Source organism: Coenobita brevimanus, chromosome 79 (genome assembly GCF_032717465.1).
Source record: "Coenobita brevimanus isolate Jiangsu-jjx chromosome 79, ASM3271746v2, whole genome shotgun sequence".
NCBI lineage: Eukaryota > Metazoa > Arthropoda > Malacostraca > Decapoda > Coenobitidae > Coenobita > Coenobita brevimanus.
This window is the reverse complement of record NC_137032.1, coordinates 14,760,431-14,785,761: the sequence shown is the minus strand read 5'-3', so window position 1 is coordinate 14,785,761 and position 25,331 is coordinate 14,760,431. Positions and strand designations below refer to the sequence as shown.

General features: G+C 41.0%; 1 protein-coding gene across 1 annotated transcript in view; it reads left to right on the top strand.

The window, feature by feature from the left end:
• The window catches only part of LOC145409029 (beta-glucuronidase-like), a 57,081-nt gene that overhangs the window by 10,599 nt on the left and 21,151 nt on the right, over window positions 1–25,331 (top strand). Inside the window, exons 3-7 of the mRNA XM_080279595.1 lie at window positions 16,995–17,216; window positions 17,713–17,801; window positions 19,201–19,294; window positions 19,884–20,059; window positions 24,332–24,474. Of these exons, the coding sequence (XP_080135721.1) occupies window positions 16,995–17,216; window positions 17,713–17,801; window positions 19,201–19,294; window positions 19,884–20,059; window positions 24,332–24,474 (724 nt within the window). The remainder of the gene's footprint in view (window positions 1–16,994; window positions 17,217–17,712; window positions 17,802–19,200; window positions 19,295–19,883; window positions 20,060–24,331; window positions 24,475–25,331) is intronic.

Here is a 25,331-nt window from a genome sequence, read left to right as displayed (position 1 = left end):
GCAGTACTTCTTTGATTTTCCCTGGAATGATTATTGCTTCCATGGCCGTGAGCCATCTGAGTGTGCCTTGCGCATTACGGAGGTTATTCTCTCTGGCATGGAAGCATACATTCCTTTCTCATATATTTTGACTAACGCAAGAAAGCCTTGGTTTAATCACGCTTGTTCTAATGCTGTCCACAACAAGGAGAGGGCCTACAAAAGGTACTGGAGCCAACCCACCCCCTGAATCACATCATCTTTACGTTTCTGCCCGGAATCGTGCTAAGTCTGTTCTTCGCTCTACTAAAAATAATTTCATCTCAACTCTCCAACTCGAATTCTTCCCGCTCCTTCTGGCACCTTGCCAAAAATCTTTCTAACAACTTTACCTCATCATCCTTCCCTCCTCTTTTCTAATCTGATGGTTCTGTAGCTTTTTCTTCTACTGATAAAGCAGATCTCTTCGCATAGACTTTCTCCTCCATTTCCACCTTAGACGATTCAGGTGCTGTTCCTCCATCACTTCCCCCCTCTGACTTCCTCATGGCGGACATTAAAATTTCTTCAGCTGATGTATTTTCTGCCATCACTGGCCTCAATACTAACAAGGCGTATGGGCCTGAGGGAGTCCCTCCTGTTGTTCTCAAGAACTGTGCTTCTGTGCTTACACCCTGCCTAGGCAAACTCTTTCGCCTTTGTCTGTCAACTTGTACCTTTCCTTCTTGCTGGAAGTTTGCTCTCATTCGGCCAGTCCCAAAGAAGGGTGACCACTCCCAACCCTCCAACTATCGTCGTCCAATTGCTTTAACGTCCTGTATTTCGAAAGCTTTCGAATCAATTCTCAATAGAAAAATTTTAAGGCATCTTTCCTATCACAACCTTCTTTCCGATCGTCAGTACGGGTTCCGTCAGGGACGCTCCACTGGCGATCTTCTCACCTACCTTTCAGACTCTTGGTCATCCTCCTTTCAGGACTTTGGCGAAAGCTTTGACATTGCACTTGACATTTGAAAGGCTTTCGATCGAGTCTGGCATAAATCTTTAATTTCCAAACTGTCCTCCTACGGTTTCTATCCTTCTGTCTGTGCCTTCATCGCTAGCTTCCTTTCTGGTCATTCTGTAGCCGCTGTTGTAGATGGCCATCGTTCTTCTCCTAGATCTATCAACAGTGGTGTTCCTCAGGGCTCTGTCCTATCACCAACTCTCTTCCTTTTATTCATCAATGATCTTCTAAGCTGTACATCTAACCTAATCCACTTATACGCTGATGACTCCACCCTTCACCTTTCCATTCGGTTCCCGCAACGCCCATCTCAACAGTTACTTCAACAAACAAGGGATGAGGCTATGGCACCCCTAATGTCTGACTTGGCTCATATCCCCGACTGGGGTAAAAATAATCTGGTTGTTTTTAATGCATCTAAGACTCAGTTCTTACATCTATCAACCCGACAAAATCTTCCACAGGTATACCCACTAATGTTTAATAATATTCAGCTTAACCCTGCATCAACCTTGAACATGCTTGGGGTTTCATTTACTCGGGACTAATCTTGGAAAGATCATATTACATCTCTTGTAAAATCTGCTTACAAGAGATTGGGTGTGCTAAGCCGACTCCGCTCGTTCTTTACCCCTGCACAATTGTTGACTCTATACAGGGGTTTTATCCGCCCCTGCGTGGAGTACAACTCTCATGTGTGGGGAGGCTTCCCACATACAGCTCTTCTCAATAGGGTGGAGTCAAAGGCTTTTCGTCTCATTAACTCTCCTCCTCTTACTGACTCCCTTCAACCTCTGTCTCTTCGCCGCACTGTTGCATCTTTATATCTTTTCTATCGCTACTTTAATGGTCACTGCTCCTCTGAACTGTCTGCTTGCCTTCCTCCACCTCTACGACGGGCGCGTAGCACCCGTCTGGCAGCAAACTCTCATCCCTTTTCTGTCCAACTCTCTAATGCAAGAGTTAACCGTTTCTCCCAGTCTTTCATTTATGCAACAGGTCAACTCTGGAACTGTCTCCCTCTGTCGGTATTTCCTGCTGCCTATGATCTCCAGTCTTTCAAACGGAGTGTGTCCAGGCATCTCAAAATGATCGGATCTTGAATTTGGCTCTCTATTGTATTTTGTTTATCTCTTGGAGGGAACTGTTACTGCGGGTTCATGGCCTTTGGTTCCATCTTCCTCGCATAAAAAAAAAAAAAAAAAAAGTTTGCTAATAAGTCAAAGATATTTTGATATAATTTTTTTTTTTTCCCCTGAAGGCTGCTTTCCCCACAGGGCATAAAATGACTTTTTTTTTTTTTAGAGGGAATGGTGCATTCTTTTCAAGTATGTCACGCACAGCTGCATTCAGACCAGACACTATCCTTTTCCTTGTTTTGCAGTCTTTGGTCACATGATCGTCAACTCCATAGCACCTGTACTATGCATTCATGTAAATGTATTGTTTCATATCAATTTCTCTGGAAGGTAAAGTACACCACACTCGGTTCCACTTCCTCAACGACCATCCAGAATTACTAATCCTAAACTTTTTTTTTTTAAATTCTGACGGCCTAGAATTGCCATATCTCCAACTTGAATACTGAGTTATATCAATAGATTAACACAAGAATCTGACGCTAGTCACAAAGAAGGGTTATGGAAAGGATGTAGAGCCGCAGCTTTGTTTTTCCTGCTAATGAGCAAGGTGAAATAAACTGCACAAAGGACCAAAAAAAAAAAAAGGGCCAAGTTAAAGCGAAAGAACTATAGAAATCTGTAGATGTGAATCCCTAGTCACTACCACGACACGTGAAGAGCAGAGGGAAGGTAAGTGCGCGCGCGTGTGTGTGTGTGTGTGTGTGTGTGTGTGTGTGTGTGTGTGTGTGTGTGTGTGTGTGTGTGTTGACGGTAGGCAGGGCACAGAAGACGAGGCAAGTCAGTTAACAAATTTAATAGGTTATAAATAATGCAGAAATGGCCACGTTAACCATTTAGTCGTTGCATCAGTAGCCTATACAGTACTGTGTTATTATATGGATAAAATTAAATTGTGTTTGATGGGCTATTTGTGTATATAGAAACCATGACAGACATGGGTAGGGTTTATATTTACTGAATATTCACAAAGCAGTTACTGTTCACCATAATTAACCAAAATATGGTAACTATATTGAAATCCCTGTCTTCCTCCACACAGCAACACAGCTAACACACACACACACACACACACACACACACACACACACCACACACACATAGACCTACGCTGATCCGATACACCCACACACGAAGAACCTACAACCAGGTGTCGCCTTATCTGAAGCACGATAGGAGTATGAAATTATGTTGTAGGTCAAGGATTATTAACATTCTCAGGCCCCCCGAGACGCATTCTCAGCTGAATAAAATCGTCCGGCGTTAGCGGGAATAAAATACAAGAGGTTTGTCCCGACCATGAAGCGGGTAATGGTGACTATATTAATGGTCTCAGACTCCTATATTCACTCGCATTTGGATACAGTGTTCTTGTGTTAAATGGAATAGAATGCAAGAGTTGTCCCGACCATGGAAAGATTAACTTTTTGGCTACTGTTTACCCCTTGCTGTTATTATTGCTGGACATGTTTCACCACTCAATGAACAGGCATTTGCCTGTAGCCACAGCATAAAATGTAAAGCAGGCATGGCCTTTCAGAGTCTGTGGGCCGAATTATGCGTTCGGTATTGATCCGCGGTAATGTTCCTATAGAATGCTTTTGCAGATATTAATATTGCCAAGTATATGCAAGGTAATAAATATGATTTGGTGTATGTTAGTAACTATTATAATAACACAATTATTATGTTTACCTATAATAACACGTGATCCTCAACAATATGTATTGCATTAATAAACATTTTTATTTACACTCTGATTCACTGCGACCGAAATACAATCCTTGCATTGAAAAACGAATATCTAGCTACATGATGAACTGTTATGGAAAAGTACAGGATTAAATCACAGTTATTTACCAATGATTCATACTACAGTAAAGTAAAAAATAAAGTAAAAAGGAATGACTCGCAAAGAAGTCTATATGTAGTAAGTAGGCTGGTATATAGCAGCTCAACGACTTCCGATTATTAATTTTTAAGGATTACGTATATGCAGTGTATTTCGTAAACAACAAAACTGCAAAGATAAATACGGACTATAAAGAATAAAGATGTGTTGGTAATATTCTTGAAATTTTCAATAAATTTCATTATATACTGTATGCACTGACTCGGAGCCAGATTTAGGGAGCTTCGTACAAATTGTGAATACTGTTCAAATATCTCATAGTACCAGATCTGGTACGTTCCGTTGTTCACATAATATCTGAGCAGCGGCCGAAAATCCATGTAATAACTACGAGGCTTGGTGGGCCTGGCGGCGGGTACGCTTGGACCGCTTTTTTTTTTTTTTTTTTTTTTTTTTTTTTTTTTTTTTTTTTTTTTTTTTTAAGGTGGAAGGTAGCACAGGCTGTAGGCCGGCAAAATTATTTCTTCAAGGAAAAAAAAAAAAGTGTAGAGAGAGACCCAAGTTAAAGATCCGTTCATTTAGAGATACCTGGACACATTAATTTTAAAAGACTGGAGGTCATAGACGGAAGGAAATACAGACAGAGGAAGACAGTTCCAGAGTTGACTTGCTGCATACATAAAGGACTGGGAGTATCGATATCGGTCAGCTTTTGCATTAGAGAGCTGGATAGAAATGGAATGAAAATTTGCTGCCACACTGATGCTACGCGCCCGCCATAAAGGTGGAGGAAAGCAAGCAGCCGGTTCAGAAAAGCAGTGACCATTGAAGTAGCAATAGAAAAGAGATAAAGATGCAACACTGCGGCTAAGAAACAGAGACTGAAGGGAGTCAGTAAGAGAAGAGTTGATGAGACGAAAAACTTATGACTGCACCTTGTTGAGAAGTGTTGTATGTGGAGAGCTTCCCCACACATTAGAGATGTACTGTACAAAGGGGCGAATGAAACCTCTGTATAAAGTCAACAGCTGTGCGGAGGTAAAGAATGTACCGTACAGAGTCGTCTTAGCACGCCTAATCTCTAGGAAACATATTTTGCAAGCGGGGTAATATGATTTTTCCGTGGTATATCTCGAGAGAATGAAGCACCAAGTATATTCAGAGATGGTTCAGGATTGGGCTGAATATTGTTAAGTATTGACGGATACACATGTGGAAGAGTATGGCGGGTGATAAAATATTGATGCATTAAAAACAAAAAGGTTACTTTTACCCCAATCAGAGATATGAGCCAGATCAGAATTTAGGTGTGCCATAGCCTCATCCCGTGTTTGTTGAAGTAATTGCTTTGATGGAAGTTGCAAATGGCAAGGTGAATTGTTGCCATCGGCGCAAGCATGGTCAGGGTTAGATGTGTAGCATAGAAAGTCACTGATGAATAGAAGCAAGAGAGTTAGTGACAGAGCAGAACTCTGGGGAACATCATTATTGATTGCCCTAGAAGACTGGTGGCCGTCTACAGGAACAGCTGTAGAGCGACCATAAAGGAAACTAGAGATGAAGGCTCAGATAGATGGTGTTAAAGAGCAATCCCTGTCTGGCTGAACAACCCCAATCCCAGGCAAGGAACCATCCCTGCAGGGCCATTCCGTGCACTGAACCAAAGTTCCCTCGCGGTGGACAGCACTTCGTTGTGGCGAAGGGCGGGAAAGAATGTGGAAGTTTCGTTCTTGGATGGACGCCGCATTTACATCTCTCCACCCAGTTAACAGGGGACCCATAATAGGCTCCACATCACCCCGTCATTTAGTTGTATGGGTACCACTCAGCTCTGTAAATGGTTTCCTGGGTTACAGAAAACCACTAGGCCTGGCAGTGTAGAGCCACGTGAAGTGGAAAGAAGAGTAATAAAAAGTGACATGATGGGTGGGAGAAAAAGGGAGAGAGTAGATAGACGAAAAAAAAATGATAAAGGTGAAGGAAGAAGTAGACATCACATCACCAAGTGAGGGGATGATGGTCGCCATTACGTATCACCACTTTGTCTGATGTAAAGCACAGAAGTTATCCTTCAGTCACATATTGTAGCCATTACGAATCAGGAGAGAGACAAAAAGAGAGAGGAGGAGAAAAGAAAAAAAATAGTACCGTGCTGCTTTCAAAAAATATGCTTAAAAATTATGCAAAGAAAATGAGATCATAATAGGTGTCCCCCTTACGACGATGGTGTTTATATTCATGCTATATACAGACAACTTTATCTTAGGATAAAATTTACCTGCTAGTGAGATCAAATATAGATTTAATTAATCCATTCATTGTGAGAAATCTTCCATAGGCTACAAAAATCTTCTGTAATTAGCAAGAATATAATTTTAAATACGCCATTGTGCTGAAGAGTTAAAATGACCTTCTCTCCGCCTGCGATTTCTATCTTAATATAATTTATTATTGTTTCATTCCCATCATATATATTAGACCTTGCCTATTTATCCCAGGTGGTGCTGGAGAGGAATGCCTTCACGTGGTGGCATCGATAAATCCAGTTATACAAACGTCCATCACTTCTCTCTCTATTCCCCGAAAGCAGGATGGTGGAGTGAGAAGAAAGGCAGCTTCAGCCTGCAGGCCAGCGGGTTCGTGTTCAGATAATCCGGGGACAACAACAACACCTACTACTACTGCTACTACTACTACTACTACTACTACTACTACATCATGCAGGTATAATGACTGTTCTTACTACATACATTCGGTGACGAGAGATGTAAACAGGGTTCAGAAGTGTGAAGGACGGGGGACACGAAACACAGCCATACGGAGAATACACCAACTTTGTTTCAGGTGGTTTTCATAGCCTGGTAGGAGGACGAAAAAAAATATAAGAGGGTGAAAGAAGTATGAATGGCTGAAGTAGTAAGGGTAAAGTTCTGACTGCCTATCTTCTCACGCGACTTAGGGCGGTGGGGGGGAAAGGGAGAGAGTAATTTACAGTAAGTGTTAATCGTCCAAACCATGCATACGTAACCATGGCCATTAAGCACCTGCGTTGTCAGTTTACTTCATCAAATACACATATAAGGTTAAAATGTTTGGTTTACTCTAACTTGGCCCAGATTTTTGTCCTTTTGCAGCTTATTTCACAAAGTTCAGTAACATAAATCATTGCTACAGCATTGCCTTCTTGACATTGCACTGCTTTGTGACTAGCATCATATTCTGCTGTTAATTTACTGTGACAACTCAGCATTGAAGATTGAGAGACAGTAATCTTAGGCAACGTTAAAGTAAAAACAGCACAGTAATAATGTCCTTTTGCTATTGTAACCCAGTTTATATCAACCCCAAAGGATAAACTGCAGGAAAAAAAAAAAATTCTCAGGCTGTTATAACTCCCTCTCAGCTGAAGAAAATCATCCAGCGTTTGCTGGGATAAAATACTGTAGTTATCCTGACCACTTGAGAGTTAATAACCCTTGATCTGGGCCTACAGCGTAGCTTTGTACTATCATCATCTTTTACGTAAGTTAACAGCTGGCTTTACAGCTGTGTTAACGTATGAACATAGCCAGTGGACAAGTTTGTGTGTGTGTGTGTGTGTGTGTGTGTGTGTGTGTGTGTGTGTGTGTGTGTGTGTGTGTGTGTGTATGTGTGTGTGTGTGTGTTTTAATAGTTGTGTGTGCCGGAAGAGGCGGATATATGATATAAATAGTTCTACTATGTTTTTGTTCATTACGTTGGCTGTGGACAGTTTTCTCCATTATGATGTTAAAAGACCGAATTACGAACACTGAATACTGCACATGTTTATCTTTGTTTAATGTAAATGTAAATAACCAAGTTATTATGATTTTATCAAGGCTGCAGCTTCTTTAGCCAGGGAGGAGGACTACCTAAACTGACAAAAGCTGTTTGGTGTTAGCCATAAGCAAAACAAAAAATGCCATCGAGCTGGATGGTTCTTAAACGAGACTTCTTTCAACCCATTTATCCTGATGATGCTTCACCCAGGACTAATAAAGTTATGTGGTGCTAGCCAGGTTACAGAATATCAACATAGTTTTCAGGATGTTCAGAGATTCTTTTACTGAAAGTGAACGTTTGTTGCTGCAGAAAACAATGCCAATTTACTGTATTTACGTTTCTCGTTAACTTTGGCCAAGGTTGGTTCCTATAAGGAACTCACCATTGCATGTGTTCTACTGGTATAACCATCTGTATTATTCCATTATATGCATCTCTAAGCAATTTGCAATTCTGAATCAGCAGCCTCACTTAATTTTAGAAAGCCTTTAGAAGTGACGCGCAAAACATTTATACAAGATGCCCTTTTGTTGTTGGAATTATATGGCAAGACTACAGTAACAACTGTATTATGAATTCTGTCACCCGAAACGGTCCTGTAAGTTTGCTCCATGTTACGTGCAGCTTTTCACAACAATTCTAACAGACTGAATTAGTTTTACCGTAGGTGCAAAAGAGCCAAGAGGGAAGCAGGATTTCGCTGTGATTACGTAGAAAACAAACCATATTCAAGTATTTAACAACAATAACTGAGAAAGCACTGGAATATACGAGACCTTTGAGAGTGACATTTATTGATTTTAAGGAAGCATTTGACTAGATTGAAAACGTGACACTGATGAGAGCAACCCAAACTTACGTTAAAGTATTATACTGTTTTTACTTTAACTTGACCTAAAATTGCCATACTTTCATCTTGAATTCTGCGTCGTAATAACAGTTTAACTTTAAAATATGATGCTGGTCACGAAGAAGTGCTATGGGAAGGATGTAGAGCCGCAGTATTGTCTTTTTCTGTCACCGAGCTACTTGAAATAAACCTACTAAACGACTATATCTGGGCCAAGTTAGAGTAAAAACAGTATGGTAGATAATCATAGGGACAACACTTCAACCATAAGACTCCACAAGAATAGCCAGGAATACCAGTGTAGAGGGATGTTAGGCAAGGAGACACAGTTTCATCCAAAACTTTCACTGCATGCCTGGAGGACGTTTGTAGAAATATAGGTTGGAATGGAAGAGTAAGTATAGGGTGAGCAATTGAACTTTTCGATTCGCTGACGACACATCTTTTTGGTAAATCAAGGGAGGAACTACAAGTTGATCCGAGCTTATCTGAAAGTGGGCTTGAATATGAAGAACACGAACGTTATACTTAATAGGCATGTTTAGTTCCTTCTCTCTTCCCTGCCAGTTTCGGATGGAGAGTTTTGTGGACTGGGTGATCCCTCTTCTTCATTATCCCTGTCATAGGAAAGTAGTCTAGTCAGATTAGAGAAACCTATTGTGCCACTGAAAAAAAAAAAAATAATAAATAGCCCTTTTATCCCAGTGACATATTTTTCATTTTATTCCTGCTATTTCCAGAAGCTTTATTAAACAGTGGAGAGACCTATAATAGTGAAAGGATTGGTTACCGTTCTATGTAACATCTCCATTTCGAATAGTCATACTAAGCAGCGTCGTCAGATGAATGCTGCCACACTATCATCTAACAGTTCTTGGATTCAGTCTTCGGCACATTACGTATGGTTTAATACTATACTCCTTTTACCTTAACTGGACACAGATTTTCGTCCATTTGCTGCTTATTTCGCGAAGCTCAAGTAGCAGCAAGATACAATGCTTTAGTTCTACACCCGATGCATACCACTTCTTCATGACTCGCACTGTTTTCTAGTAAGACTATTGTTGCAACTCGGCATTCAAGATGGAGAGATGTCAGTTTTATACCAAGTCTTACTGTAGCTGTTTATCATGGGCCAACAAATCTACTGCAGTGACCCCCCCCCCTCTCTCTCTCTCTCTCTCTCTCTCTCTCTCTCTCTCTCTCATACGTACAACCAGGGCAGGCAGTTCAGACACTTCCATGTGATGACAACAAAATTGGTTGAAGAAAAGGAAAGGGATGGAGGGTTTTGGGTAAACCAAGTAACTGTGAGAAGGATAAGCGACTGTGTGTATAGAGATTTATATAATCAGTGTGACCTTCCTGTTTAGGAGTGGTTAGAGAGGAACGAAAAGAATATTTTTAGATTTCGCATTCTGTAAAAAAAAAAAAAAAAAAAAAAAAGGAGAGAGAGAGAGAGAGAGAGAGAGATTCCTGGATAAGGGAACAGAAAAAAGTAGAGGATGTAATCACTCTAATACTTGGCAGAAACATCAGTGTGCAGGTCACTTCGTAGGGCAGGTAAACAGTGGTAACCTAAAGACGCGGTGAGAAGAGGCAAACAGAGAACAAGGAGAGATTAAAATTAGAGTTGTGCTGAGGCTGGAAGAAACAGGCTTAACGGCCAATAGGTAGGAGTGGAGAAGGATAGAAGAGGCCTTCATCCTCCAGTAGACTGACTCAGGCTGTTGCTGAAAAAAACTGTCTTATTATTCTTACATGGAATATTAAAGCTCTATGCTGACGGTTTGAGATCGTTCGGTTGGCAAGGCTGCTGGACTGAGAGGAAGCAGGGGGCTGACTGATAGGTGTTGGTATACCTGTGTGGCGCACTTTTTTAGTTGTATTGAATAAACGAAGATTTTAGGTGCCTGCAGCCTATAATCCTTACCGTTCATTAGATTTCCTACTATGCGAATTTGTTACTTCGATCAAAAGTAAATACAGAAACGTGATGTAGATTTCTATCAGCAGCTAACAGCTGTCCAGTGCAACGTATAAACGATCAGTAACTGCAGCAGAATCTGTAGTAGCGGCTGAACCGGTAGCAGAGGAAGAATCTCAGTTGGAATTCTGTCATAAAGGTAGGAGTGCAGTGATCTGAGACATGTTTCATTTGCGTTTTTTTTTTTTTGCTTTTTTATTTCACGTGAAAGACAGTATGCCTTACGCGGTAGGAGGTTAATCCATGACTTCCAAATCCCTCTTACTTATGCATTTGATAATTTAGAGCAGAATATTCTGTTTACTATTACCAAGTAACCACGGAATGAAGAGCGAGAGAGAGAGAGAGAGAGAGAGAGAGAGAGATGACATAATAGTGAAGAGGTTAAAGACACCAGCCATGAACACGCTCAGAACCCTTCTTGTTTCTTAACGTCTGGCGATTTTACATGTGATGATACGAAAGATATAGTATTCTACATACCACTGATATTGTGTTGAAATTAAAGTAAGTACCATACGCCATTTACTCTAATTTGGACTAAAGCTCCATCTCTTCATCCTCAAGGTTAAAATGTAACAGATTAAACTAGAATATGAAGCTAGTCACGAATAAGTGCTATTAAAAGATTGTAGAACCGCAGCACTGTTTTCTTCTGCCACTGAAGTACGTGAAACAAGCTGCAAAAGAACGAAAAGTTGGGGCAAATTAACCCGTCACGTCCCGAGCTTTTCCGCCCCTCCAACATCCCCCAGTCCCGAGCCTTTTTGGATTTTTTTTTTTTTTGGCTCAAACTTCCGCTTAGGTTGAGAGACGCAGGAAAATCACCAAGAAAGAGCTTACCATGGTCTATAAGTGGTCAGAACAGGTGAGGTCCCCCGAGCCAGGTAGCGTATTCTGTAATGGACGTGCCAGGCGCTCACGTTTTCTATGGTAAGGAATACTGGGAGAAACAACACACAACACCTCTATATTTATTGAATTTGAACTAATAAACAATAACAGTAACAATATAATGGATTTCAGACACATATATATGAAAAATAAGCATTGTACCATCGCGCGAGCATAGCGAGTTTGGTCAGAGTCGTAACATGCTATATGCTAAGTTTCTTGTATCAGTCAACATATAATTTTTTCTACTTGTATACTTCTGTTTCAATGACATTTTACCAATTACAACTGTTTGTAAGTGTTTTCAGATGTTTTCATTCATTATGATGACATGCAGCATAAGTCTAGCGCACATCAGCTTAGTAAGCGCACTCGCTATGACTCGTATTTCAACATACCCAATTGTTTTATCACTTTCCTATTATTTTTCCCTTTACATAGAACTTTTCCTCCACCACTGTAAATGTTTTCAATTATTTTCATTCATTACGAGGGCATTTAGCAATATTCTAGCGCATATTCACGTAGCAACCACGATCTCAAACACTCGTGTTTTATCTTCTACTTTATTTATTCACTCCAATTATAATTTCCCACTTACATTACACACGTTTACACCCCTATACTGCACTGTACATACTTACTGGCATTATTTATTCAAGTGAGCATGAGAATGTCGCATGAAAATACCCTCGCAATGAATGTTTCGACCAACATAATACTCAAACACTTATATACTAAGTCTTCACATATATTACACACTTTACCACTTGTTGACTTCTATTTTCACTATTACGTGCCTTACTCATTCAACTGAGCGTCAGGATATCGCATCTCTATACACACGCTATGAATATTTGACTTAGAATATATTTCAGCACTTACAATAATTTGAACTTATACCCGTAAGCATTTCCATTAATAATAATTATATAATTACGGGCCGTATTTATTGCACTGAGAGACAGAATATCGCATCATAAAACCCTCGCTATGTATGTTTCCACTTACAGCATATTTATACACTTACATACAATTTTTGCACTTATGTTATACCCGTATGCACTTTATACTAATATTTGGAGATCAACATGACTGATAATTTCACTGTGCGTCTGCCTGTCGCATTTCCTTCATAGTTTCAGCGTCCTGTCGCATTCACACCATATCAGAATTGCATCAACGTGTGATATTCGCTGAAACATGGGTGAATACAGAGACCCACGTCACACTCCAAGCACTCATAGCGGGTGTCCTTCCTCTGTGTCGTGAGTCTCACCCGGGAATTGCTACACACGTGACACCTGCGTTGGGGCCTAGGTCTGTTTGGCTGGGAAGGGATAGGAGTGGGGAAATGGCGGCCGGATATTCTCAGGGGAGTTTGGGCAATAGGGGCAGTGCGGGTGCGATGTTGGGGCCTTTCTACAGCATACCGTGCAAACATCTCTCTTGTGAGCTCCCTCACAAACCCTTCAAAGGTTTCCTAAACTCCTGTTGTCATGGCGTGAAGGTGGTGGCAATTCAGAGCAGTGATGTCTAGCAAGTGAAAGAACAGTTTCTTTTACCACTTCATCGTGGTCCTGGCACACTCTACCGTCGATATCATGGAGTCTGACTGGTCCACGAGGCGCATGTTTATATTATAGTCCATGACACACTCAGGTTTCCAAATACGACGCCTGTTCTCGCTACGGTAATCAACTGAATCAGTACGGTGCATCAAGGGGCGGTGAACCGTTGACAATAGGCTTACCTCTCTATTGTGATTCCACACAGTTGCAAGGATGTTGTTGGCTTTGAAGAAGACAACCTCATTCCTTGCAAGTTTCCGCCCTACCTTGGCCATGTGACGCCGGTTCACCTTCACGGTTCCACAGACTCCAGTTTCATGTGTGTGAAGATAACGAGCGAGAAGAGGGCTAGTGTACCAATTGTCAAGGTAGAGGACGTGACCACGATGAAGGTAATCTTCTATCATCGTCTTTACCACTGCTCCCGACAGTCCAATACTTCGATCTTCTATTATGTCTGTCTGTGCACCGGTGTACAAGACTATGTCTTGCACGTATCCAGTCCTACAGTCGCACATAACAAAGATCTTGAACCCAAAACGGTGCCTTTTGCTGGGTATATACTGCCTAAATGAAATATTGCCTCTCCACAACACGAGACTCTCGTCTATGACGAGGTCTCTATAGAGATAGAATGAGGAACGAAAGGTTTGCCTCAGGTGATCAAAGATCAACCTAATTTGCCTCATTTTATCAGTGTTGTTCACATTTGCAGGATCATGAGCATCATAGAAATGGAGGCGACTTAGAATTTGTTGAAACCGATTACGGCTCATCACTTGACCAAATATTGGGGTAAACATGACAGGGTCCCTAGTCCAGTAAGCAGGAATTCTGTTCTTTCGTATAACACCCATCAAAAGGACCAAGGCAAAAAATAAGAACATTTCTGAAAGGGAGACAGGGTAATCATATATGATAGAATGCCTACTCCTTGTTCCCAGTGTTTCACTCTCAAGGCGCTGGGTGCTTGCAAACAGGTTGGTATGGTATACAATCTGCTCCACAAATGCCTCACTAAAAACAGGTGGAAAAAATCCAACCTGGTGGAATTACGGTGAATTCCTGGAGCAATGCAGCCAGAGCGCCCCTGCTCAGTGAAGGGGTGAATGAGGGGAGAAAAATCACTCCCATCCTCCCAATTCCATGCACAAATCCCTCGTCCCCATTATCCCCATCACCGCCTTCGTCTGGGTGAGGAGGAGATCCTGGTTGGGGACGTGGGGGAGAAGGAGTGTGGAGGGCTTCCCCACTGTCACTTCTCTTCCCTCTGCCTTTACCCGTTCCCTTTCCCTTACCCTTACGGCCTTGAGGAACATTAAGGGGCTGTGGGGATGAAGTAGGGGAATATTGGGGAGCAGAAGACGTGCTGGGGAGTGGTTCCTCCCCATCTTCCCCCTCCATGACAACACCACATGCTTTCTCACGCACCCTAGCTCGACCACGTGTTAGGGGATATTGGGGAGCATAAGACGTGCTTGGGAGTGGTTCCTCCCCACCTTCCCCCTCCCTCACAAACCCACGTGATAATGAACGCACCTGCACTCGCCCACGTGATACACTACGCCGCCTCACACTACGTAGGGAGAGCAATGACTCACTCATGTCACTCTCACTTTCCCTAATCCTCCATGTACTTTCCCTTTCACTCCCCACTCCCTCCACGGCACTTCCTAACTCCCCAAACAAAATGCTAGGCCCATACCTGCTCGTCCGACGTGGTGTGCACTCTGGGCCACGATGAGTGATGACCTCACGTCCATACCACGTGGCAGCACGTCCCACGGCTCCGTCATCGTCCTCGTCCTCGTCCTCGTCCTGAAATTCTGGTTCCAAATCACATTGGGGATAGGCATAGGATGTTGCACGTGGCTTCTTTGTCTGCTGCCCCTCACATACTGCCGCTTCCTGGGAGACGGAACTTCCCCGTCACTGCCAGTGGTTTCTTCCTCCTCTGGCTGCACATAATCTTTATCCACAACCTCATCGTCCAGTGGCGAATCACTGTCGCCTGTAAAGGCGTCCAGGGCGGCTTGAATTTCGCCATCTGAGAGACCTCTCTTAGCCATGTCTGAGCAGGACCGTTGTTACCAGGTGAGTGGACGAGTGACGGGTTAGCGCGGGTCACGCGGGGTCGCCGAGTGTCCCTGCCTGGTGGCAGGTAGGGAAAGGTCATGCGAGGATACGTACCGCAAATCAAGCACGAAATTTGAAAATTGTCGAAATTATGCACTTTTCAATTGCACGACGTACCGGTATGTCGCTGGGACTGGCAAATGCAAATCGTTGCAACGTACCCATACGTCGACGGGACGGGGCGGGCTAAAGCGAAAGAATTATACAGTGGTCCGTGAGATACGTGAAATAGGTTACTAAACAACGAAAATTTGGGCCAAGTTAACGTGACCGAGTTATAGTGGCTAGTGAGGCACGTGACATGAGCTGAAAAAAGTCGAAAATCTGGGTCAGGTTAACGTGAAAGAATTATAGTGGGATAATCAATATTCTCGCTTCTCTTCTTCCGCACCTAACACACACCCTCCTGCCATCATCAAAACAGCATCAACGCCACACACCACACTGATAGAGGAAGTACCATCTAAATATTAAAGTCAGAGACTTTATGCAGCTAATTCTCTCTCTCTCTCTCTCTCTCTCTCTCTCTCTCTCTGTATATCAGTCAGTCCATCTAGAAAGGCCAGCTTGTATGTTCCTTTTTGTATATTCCTTTGTTCCTTTTTGCTATCAACTGCACAGTAATTCACTGAATATATATATATATATATATATATATATATATATATATGCTCAGCACAGTTTCATTGCACCCTATAATCCCGATTTGCCAGCTTCTCGTAAGTTACAGTATGCATTGTATGAACAAAAAAAGGGGGGGGAATGGTATTTTGGCATACATCATCACTTCGTAACAAAAACTTTCTTTGTTACTGTATATACTCTATCATTTAATCCCCCATTGCCTCTTAAGGATAGTATAAGGGGCACATGGAAAGGCTACTTCTATCAATAGCCAGACGTCATAATCCAGTAAGGGGTGGCCGTTTGTCTGTTAGTTGTTTTACGAAGAGAGGCATCAATCCTCCGCCAACCCACCTGTTAACACGTAGGGAACATGTATGGATTGGTTACATGGATACGACCCAGAGTTGTAAATTATTTCCTGGCTTACAAGAAACCATTAGGCTTGCCACTCAATGTCAAACTACCTGAAAAGGAAAGAAGAGTAATAAAAATGATAGGAAAGATGGAAGAAATGGGACGAGTGGAGGGCAGACACAGAAAAAGAATGATAAACGCGACGGAAGAAGTAGACATCACTGTATGAAGTGAGTGGATGACGGTCGCCACCACCTCCATTAACCATCACTTGATGTAATGTTATCTTTAGGTGATTCTGCACTGAGTGACAAGCCACGTGGTTTCTTACAGCCCAGGAAACCATTTGCCACAGTGCTTCGTAGCCATATTTCCAAATGGATACCTGATGGTCTAGTGGGTTAAAGACCTCCAACCAGCAGTGGCCCAGAAAGGATTACTTCCGAGTAGTGGTTGGAGTTTATTGCCCACATATTACCTATCAGGATTTAGCAACTGGTCACGTGCTTTAAGAACTATGTGGATTTAGTAGCCTTGTGAGGAGTGAGAGAATGAGTGAAAATGAGCAAGAGAGCGAAAGTATGTGACAGGGTAAGTGAAATTGTAAGTTTGAGCATTTGTTAAAGTGGTTTGGTCGTTTTATTTTTAATCTCCATTATGCATACAGTACTGTAGCTAGTGTAGTCTAACTGGATACTCATAGTTAAAAAAAAAATCAACTGAAACCTTACACTGCTACCAAGCACATTACACTGCAATAATAACACTGATCTATTTTTTCAACTAACTTTCCAGATGAGGTGGACAATAAGAATATGGAACCTGCTTGCCACTGGCCTAGTTTCCTTGTGTTTGGCGATGGAATCCAGTGACAATAACTGGGGTGGCCTTTATCCACGGGAGTCTGAGAGCCGGGAAATGCGATCACTAGACGGATTGTGGAACTTTCGCCTTGCCCCACTCCAAGACCCGGATCAAGGTTTTCGGGAAGAGTGGTTTGCTCAGCCACTAGATATGGTATTATTGATGTTGGTGTTTTGTAATATGAGTGAAATAGCACGATAAGCCCTTGTCATTCGCACAACTCGAATTTCGCGGGTGAGTAAGCCATCAGTAAATGCACTAGTTTAAGATGTATTTTGGGATGATAAAAAATAAAAGAAAGAAAAAGCGCTTAAATAGTCTCAGAATACACCTTAAGCCAGTAGCTTCTATTGGTGTTGTTTGGTGGCACCACAGCGAATTTTAGGTAATTTCATATATTTTAACTGTGGGAGCCCATTTTTAAGGGTGTCATTACTTCGAAGAAATCTTTTCTGACGAGTGTCCAGACACCGTATCGTAACCCCCTGCGAAAGATGAGGGATTATTGCATTGTACTGTAAAAATGCTATGATGTATTGTACTTTTAATTACCTTTAGGTATAAGAGCAGCCACAAATCTCACTGTTGAAATTTATGAAGCTGAAAGTTAATAGTTTGTTGATAATTATTACTGACTCTGCTTTAACAGACAGGACCAGTGATCTCAATGGCTGTCCCAAGTAGTTATAATGATGTAACGCAAGACAAGACTCTGAGGGATCACATAGGGTGGGCGTGGTAAGTATATTATTATTTTTCATTTTCCATTTTTTCAGCAGTTCAGTTTCAAAGGACATTGCTCTCATAATGTACACCTGGGGACTCTTCTGCATAATAAAGTTTTTGGCAGTAAGGTCAGAAATCCTCGGCTGATGTTTGTACAGACAGAGAAATAAGTATTTTCCCAAAGTCTGACGGATAGGCTACATAGCGGAAAAATCGAACCATATGAAACATACATTAGTAGAAATAGGACTTTCATAACATTTAGCCAATTGTAGATTTTCTTCAGACGAAACTGGGAAGATGGTTGTTTCTTTGATTTTACGTGTGTGGGTATTATAGTCATTTAATATATGTGCTTGCTCTAAAGGGTTCACTCTTCAGTCCACATGATGTTTTAGATAAAAAGGATGCTCATTTTTAAAAGGTTCATTATTTTCACATCAGCTTGTTTCCATTACCAGTTCCTGAAATGGGCATATCTCCCTGCTTTCAGTATGAAAAGCAGATATATATTATGCTGAGCCAAACAATATACTGCAAATAAACATAATCATATAGCCTACTCCTATCGATATACGTTTGAAACATAATCTCTACTCTTCACTTCAAAAGAACAGTCAACTAAGTGTTTGTGATACTGCATAGAAACTGTCAGCTATGGAGGCTGAAAGTTTCCAAACGGGCTGAGGTTTCACCATGGATTTAAATCTTCATTTATATACGAGGCAGTTTTTCGTTGGTACTTCTGGGGATTTTGACAGAATTGTCCTGCCACATGGGGATTTTTTGAGCCCTTTAAAAATCACATTGAGCTTCGTGATACAATAAACCAAACTGAATAAGAAAGTAAACTTACATACCTTGTACGGGTATTTTACTGGCGTTTACAGCACATTAGCACAAATAACTCTGCTTGATATTTTTGGAATGGTACTAATTCAAGTGGAACAAGTTCATAAGAGATCATGGTATCTGCTTGATCAACTATCATGATCTGCCATATCCGCACGGACCCTCAAATATCCAAAGTTCATCATATACACAGAATTTTGCGACTATCACACAGCAGGGAACTACAAAGCACTCGTGGAAAACTGTTCCCAATCCCGTCATAACAAATGGTCCCTCTAAAAATCTTAATAAAATCATCTGGAAGAAGCAAGAAGAGATTAATATACCATGAGATTGAAGGAATGAATTCTTTGGGAAAGTCAGTGCCGTATGTTTAGTCTTTTCTTTTTTTTTTTTTTTTTTTTTTTTTTAGTTTCAAAGAAGTAAGCGGCTTTTTTTTTTTTTTTTTTTTTTTAATATTGAACAGTATTTCACCAGAACAGTTAGCATAATTTCAGTGCTAATATTTATTTGCTCATGAAAATCATTGTTTACTGACGCTGTACAAATATTTTATCAGGTATGATCGCACATTTTTTGTGCCCACAAGATGGCAGACAGACAAGAAGCGAGTTGTGCTACGATTAGGGTCTGCTCACTACAGGTCAATTATTGTAAGTATTTGGGGACACTGTTATGAGAGTGTAGATGTAAGAATACTGTACAGCAATAGAAGTAGAAAAAAATCAATGTCCTGAGAGATTACTGATCATAGTATTTACTTAACACGTTACTTTTTTAAGAGTCTTGACCAAGCATGATTGTGTAATCCTTTTTTCGCCCATTGATAAGGATAACAGCAAGACTGGGTGCCATGTAGCTCATGTATCAATGGTCTGCCCCAACAAGTAGCCTGGGAGAATTTTGTAATGGCTGTATGCTTCTACTTTCACTAGCTTTTACCTAAGGCCTCGGCTTTGAATTCAGAATTTTCCTTCTAGGCCAACTGCCACCCAAGGCTAATGAATCCAGTCTACCCCAGAGAAGATATATTAAAAAGAGATTCGCAAATGTAGATGTCTCAGCTTTGATTGCGTAAATATGATTTAGTCCCCTACCAGGGAGTGTTGCACAAGGCTTTGGGTTCTACACCACTCCCACGGTAGTACCTTCTCGGGTTGGATGGTAACCATGCATTTTAGATCTTTGAATACAGTATTAGTTTATTTATTTTGTGACATTATGATCATTTAATCTTCGCAGTACCTAAATGGTAAATTACTGACATCACATGAAGGCGGCCATCTTCCTATAATGGCTGACATGACAACAAACTTGGTGTATGGGAAAGAGAACCGGATAACTGTGGCCATCAACAACACACTTACTCCAGAAACCATCCCTCAGGGCAGCATTGTGTACACCAATTACCCAACCATGTGAGTCACTTAGCTGAAAGGTACTTATCCATCTGCCTATCTGTCTACGAGTATCCGTCTATTACCAGAAGCCTTAATCCCGCATTGGGTGGCCACAGACAAATTGCCTCCAAGTCTCCCTGTCCTCTGGTATTTGGCTGCACTCCCTCCAACTCACACACCCCTCTCTCATATATTTCCCTACTCCATCTCATCTCTAGCCACTCCCTTCTCTCCCTCTCCACCTCGCTCGTATCAACATACACTCTTCCACACTCACTTGCTCTCCTCTACTGTGTTAGGGCATTTACATTTCTTATTTAAAGTATTGTGCAGCTTTGTTTTCCCGCTTTTATATAAGTCGAGGTTGGATTTCACAACATGAGATAATAATTCGAGATATAATTATTAAATGAGGTAGGGTCAATTTATTTCCATTCTTTTGTCTGTTAATCCTTTTAATTCTGTGACGTATGTTTTAATATTTTACTCCTGATACCAACAGACAATTTTACTTAGGTCAAATATATAGTAGTAAAGGAGTCAATGAAGGCCATAGCTAACCCCTTCAGTTCGAAAAATCTATCCTAAGCTGAATAAAATCGTCAAAAGAAAGCAATAATAAGATATAAATTGCGTCACTGGAGTGAAGGGGTTAATATGTCTATAGGACAGTTGGCGAGAGATGGACCAGCCTCAGGGATATTACTGTGTGAAGAGAAGTGCAGATAACATAGATTACGATAAGTGTGAATCACAAAATCCATGGCTCACCCCGGATATGACTGATAAAATGGAAGAAAAGGGAAAACGGAAAATTGTGAACAAAGTAGAGGGGAGGAAATATTACAGACGCCCGAATATTGAAATGAGACGTGAGCCTGCCAAAGCAAGAGGAAAGTGGGACAAAGTGGAAGGAAAGAAAATGTGGAAAACTGCGAGCAAAAATAATGGATGAAAATGTTACAGATGCTTGACTATTTAAAAGAGAAGAGAACCTGATAGCGCATGCTGAAAATGGTCTGAATGCCAGTGGAGTGAAATAGAGAAATTAGAAAGGGAAGAACTGATTTGTTGCATCAGAAAATAAGAGAAACTAGCAAGGAAAGCAAGAATAAAGTCAAGCTTCAAAGGATAAAAGCTAGAAATGGAGAACTGTAAAAAAAAAAAGTACATAGAGAAAAGACAAGTGCTCGTGGGCCCTTTGGGCCCTCTCGCACTTGCTCCTGCAGAGAGCTCTCGCGCTGCTTGCTCACTTTCTTGTGATTCGCACTCATTTCCTCACGCTTCGCGCGTGCGTTGTAGTCATTTCAGTAATTTGAGTAACGTTTATGTGCTGTTCTAGTCTAACAACCACCAAGGCAACAGCACAAGAAACACACAGTAAAAATGCTCAATTCGGCGGCTCTGATCTTCTAAAAAGTATAGGGTCGTGGCACATGGCTCGAGTAGACTCAAAATCTAAAAGTTCCGGTACTGAATGAATTGTTTTCCGAACCAAACTTTGATCGCTATTGACTCTAATAAAAAATCATCAATCGAGAAAGCCATCAAAAACTCTACGGTGAACGCAACCCTAATGTCACGCACTCACGCCGGGAGAGGCGTTTTTTAGTCAAAATTTGATCGCTCGTTAAATATAGTAAAAGTTTTTCGATCGTCATGGAACCAAGTTTTCTCACATCAGCAAATTTTTTGCAATTTTTGTGCCAATTTTGGTGCGATTTGAATGTGTAGTTTTGCACACACACACACACACACACACACACACACACACACACACACACACACACACACGGCTACTGCTATAGTATATTATATTAATATACTGAAGACCTTTATGAAAAATACTAAGCCGATAAATATTGATATTTGAGAAAGAAGGTGAAGTTAACGATGATGATTTGTGTCAATTCTTTTTGGAGAGAGAGAGAGAGAGAGAGAGAGAGAGAGAGAGAGAGATTGGTTGGGGGTACTACAAAGGACCTAAAAATAGTAAAACTCTAAGATAGGATGATATCCCTGTAGAATTATTAAAATGACTCAAAGGTGTCGGTTAAAAATACATAGTTTATGCATGAGACCCTATGACAACAGGAAATGGAGGTTAGACTTTGTGAAAATTATTATGACAGCCCTTACTGAAAAATCACGAGCTAAGAAGACACTAACTGCTCAGAACACAGAACTATAAATCTAGTAAGCTGTGTTTAAACAATAGTGCTAAGAACACACTCAGAGGCGTAGACCCTATGGGGAGGTTGGAAAGTTAAATCCACTCTGCAACTGGATCGAGAGGTATCTCTTACGTAAACATCCCCCCTCCACGTAACAATTAATGTCATTCAGAAAACTACAAAACTAAAGCTACAGTTATCTTCAAAATACTTAGTCTTTTCACTGGAAATGCTGTTATTTTCAAGGCTTCAAAACTTCTTCTTCTTCTTGTTCTTCTTCTCCTTCCAAACATTTTTACATTTTTTATTGTGGTGCCATTCCATCATTTCTTCACCAATTCATTTCAGACTTAGTATTGTTGTTCCTTGGGCACATGCCTCCAAACACGTTCTCTCTCTCTCTCTCTCTCTCTCTCCCTAGCCTTTTATGTGGTTTTAAGGGGTCAAAACGTCAAGCCATGCTAACACATAATTTTTCTGATCTTATGATCTTGCAAGTTCATTAAGCATCATGGCAATCTACTCAGAAGTATGTCAGTGTATTGTAGCTCTGTGGAGACCATCTACATTTCCTTGGGAATGTTAGTAATGTTTGAATAGTTATTTTCTTTGCCTGTGATATACTCGTATTTTATGTTACCAAAAAGGTACACCGCTGTTACTCGAAACCTTTCCATGTTCATGTGCACCACTCATCTAAAACTATTTCACTGAAACAAGAATCTCCCCAGCATCTACCTTTTTGCACTTTGTGAAAGCGGGCAAGATGATAGGCCTGGACTAGCCTAAAAAGATATGGATTGATGGTCAATCTCATCATTGTATATTCATTTAGTATGACCTTTATAAACTACTGCCAGGCAGCTCAAAGCATACTGCTTTGAATGAACCACTTTGTACTTGAAGAAAGGAGCCTTGCAGAGTTAACTGGTATTCGTCTTGCTGGCATTAGGTCGTCAGACATGAACGTCAACTGTCTCTCCCCAGATGCACGATGTCGGGAGGTTCCTTTTCTGTATCTATCTTGAGTACTCTTAAGAGGGTATGCTCGAAAGGACGGAGCGTAGAGTGAAAAGTCGTTTCTTGTAGAGCCATAAAAAACATTTTTCACTCTTAGCTTACAAGTTTAGGAGACACCAGGCTTGTCAGGCAGTACTTCAGGATTTTTCCTGGTGTCACACTGTGTAAGGCCACACTAAACAGTAGTGGCACTGCCCACATCACGAAAGAGTGGCAAAGAGCAGGCTCTCACTAACCTCATATCTGGGCCTCGGGAACCTTGCATTGGGCTCTCTTTCCAAGCTTGATCGCCTTAAGTGAAACTGCCTTTTTTTCCTTTACTCAAAGTTTTTTCTTTTATTTTAATCTTTTATTGCATTTTTACCTTTTGGAATCCTTTTTGTTCTTTTCATTATCAGACAGATTCTCTCTTTTTTTTTTTTTTTTTTTTTTTTGTGGTTCTTTTTTAAATCATCACTATTCTGACTTCCCGACTATTATATGGGGTGTGAAGGATCCAGAAACATAAACAGGAAAGCACAGAAGTTAGAGCGCCTTTGAAAGAGTGCCAAAATAAAACGAGATTCACATTAATACTATCTTTGAATATTCATATTCAACTTCCCTCGTCAAATAGTTCAAACAAAAATGTTCTTCAGCTTGCCCGTAGAACTGAGACCATTACGTTAATAACAAAACTGAAAAGAATTGCAGTCCATGTCATGTGCATCTCAGCCATCTTAATCCTAAATAAATTCCTCTGTCTTCTCAACTTTAGGCCCTCTCTTCCTCACACATACATCCTCCAAATTAAAACGTGTGCGTTGTCGGTGAAGTGGTCATATGTGCTGTGTGGTGGGAAATTTTCAGTTGCTGTATAGTTCATTCCATTTAACCAGAAGATTATCGTCCGTTTCCAGTTATTTCCCGTAGCTCAGTGGTTGATTATGACAACACTATGGTTCTTCATCCTCACTATAGCTCTTTTTAATTAGCATCAGGTTCTAATATTAATCTCTTGTTAACTCTCAACATTCAAGATGGGAAGATGGCAATTAAAAGTGAACAGAGCATAGTGTTCACCAAGGTGCTTATATCAGCTTTATCATATTCTCAGGTACCCTCCAGGCTATTTCATTCAGACCTACAACTTTGACTTCACTAACTACGCTGGGCTACACCGACCAGTTTACATCTACACCACTCCTCAGACATACGTTGATGACATCTTAATATCTACTGACATTGATGGAACAAACGGTACGTTACTGGAAGGATGAATGGAAAGACTAATAAGACTGCTTTTGATGAATGACAGCTATTATATTATATCGTTTTTGTTCTGTATGTTTTCAGATACGGAGATCCAATTCAGTGAGATTAAACTAATGTGGCTAGCAAGATCACAGTGAGAAATGAAAACTACTGACTTGCTTCTTTTGTGAGAATGAAAAAAATAAGGCATCAGTAATAATAATAATAATGATAATAATAATAACAGTAATAATAATAATAATAATAATAATAATAACAATAATAATAATTTGGGAAGTCAGTGATGCTGGTAAAGTACTGTACAGTCAGCTTGCATATTATAATACCCTCTCCCAAAGTGCGAATCGCCTATAACACAGTTGACATTACTGTATATTAGTTTCTAAAAGTTATCACAACGCTGTTAGATCCATTATAACACGGGACACAGGTCCACACATGCCCAGATATGGCAATTCCTCCCACTGCACCTACTGCACGTTTTTTTTTTTTTTTTTTCCCTCACAGTATGGACCACGAACTGCTCAGAGGCACATTCGTGTGGGGTGATGGTGTGGGATGATGGTGTAGGATAATGGTGTAGGGTGATGATTCGGGTGATGGTGTGGTCTGGGCGATGGTGTGGGATGAACTTGTGAGTGACAGCATGAAATAATGGTGTAGGGGATGGTGTGGTCTGGCTGGTGGTGTAGGGTCATGATGCGGGATGATAGAATGGAATGAAGGTGTGGGACGGTGGTGTAGGGTGATAGTATCGTGAGGAATTGTTGTTGTTGTTGTTGTTGTTGTTGTTGCTGAACCTTAGTCTGTCTGGCCAAGTAGACCGGTCGACTGCAGGTAAG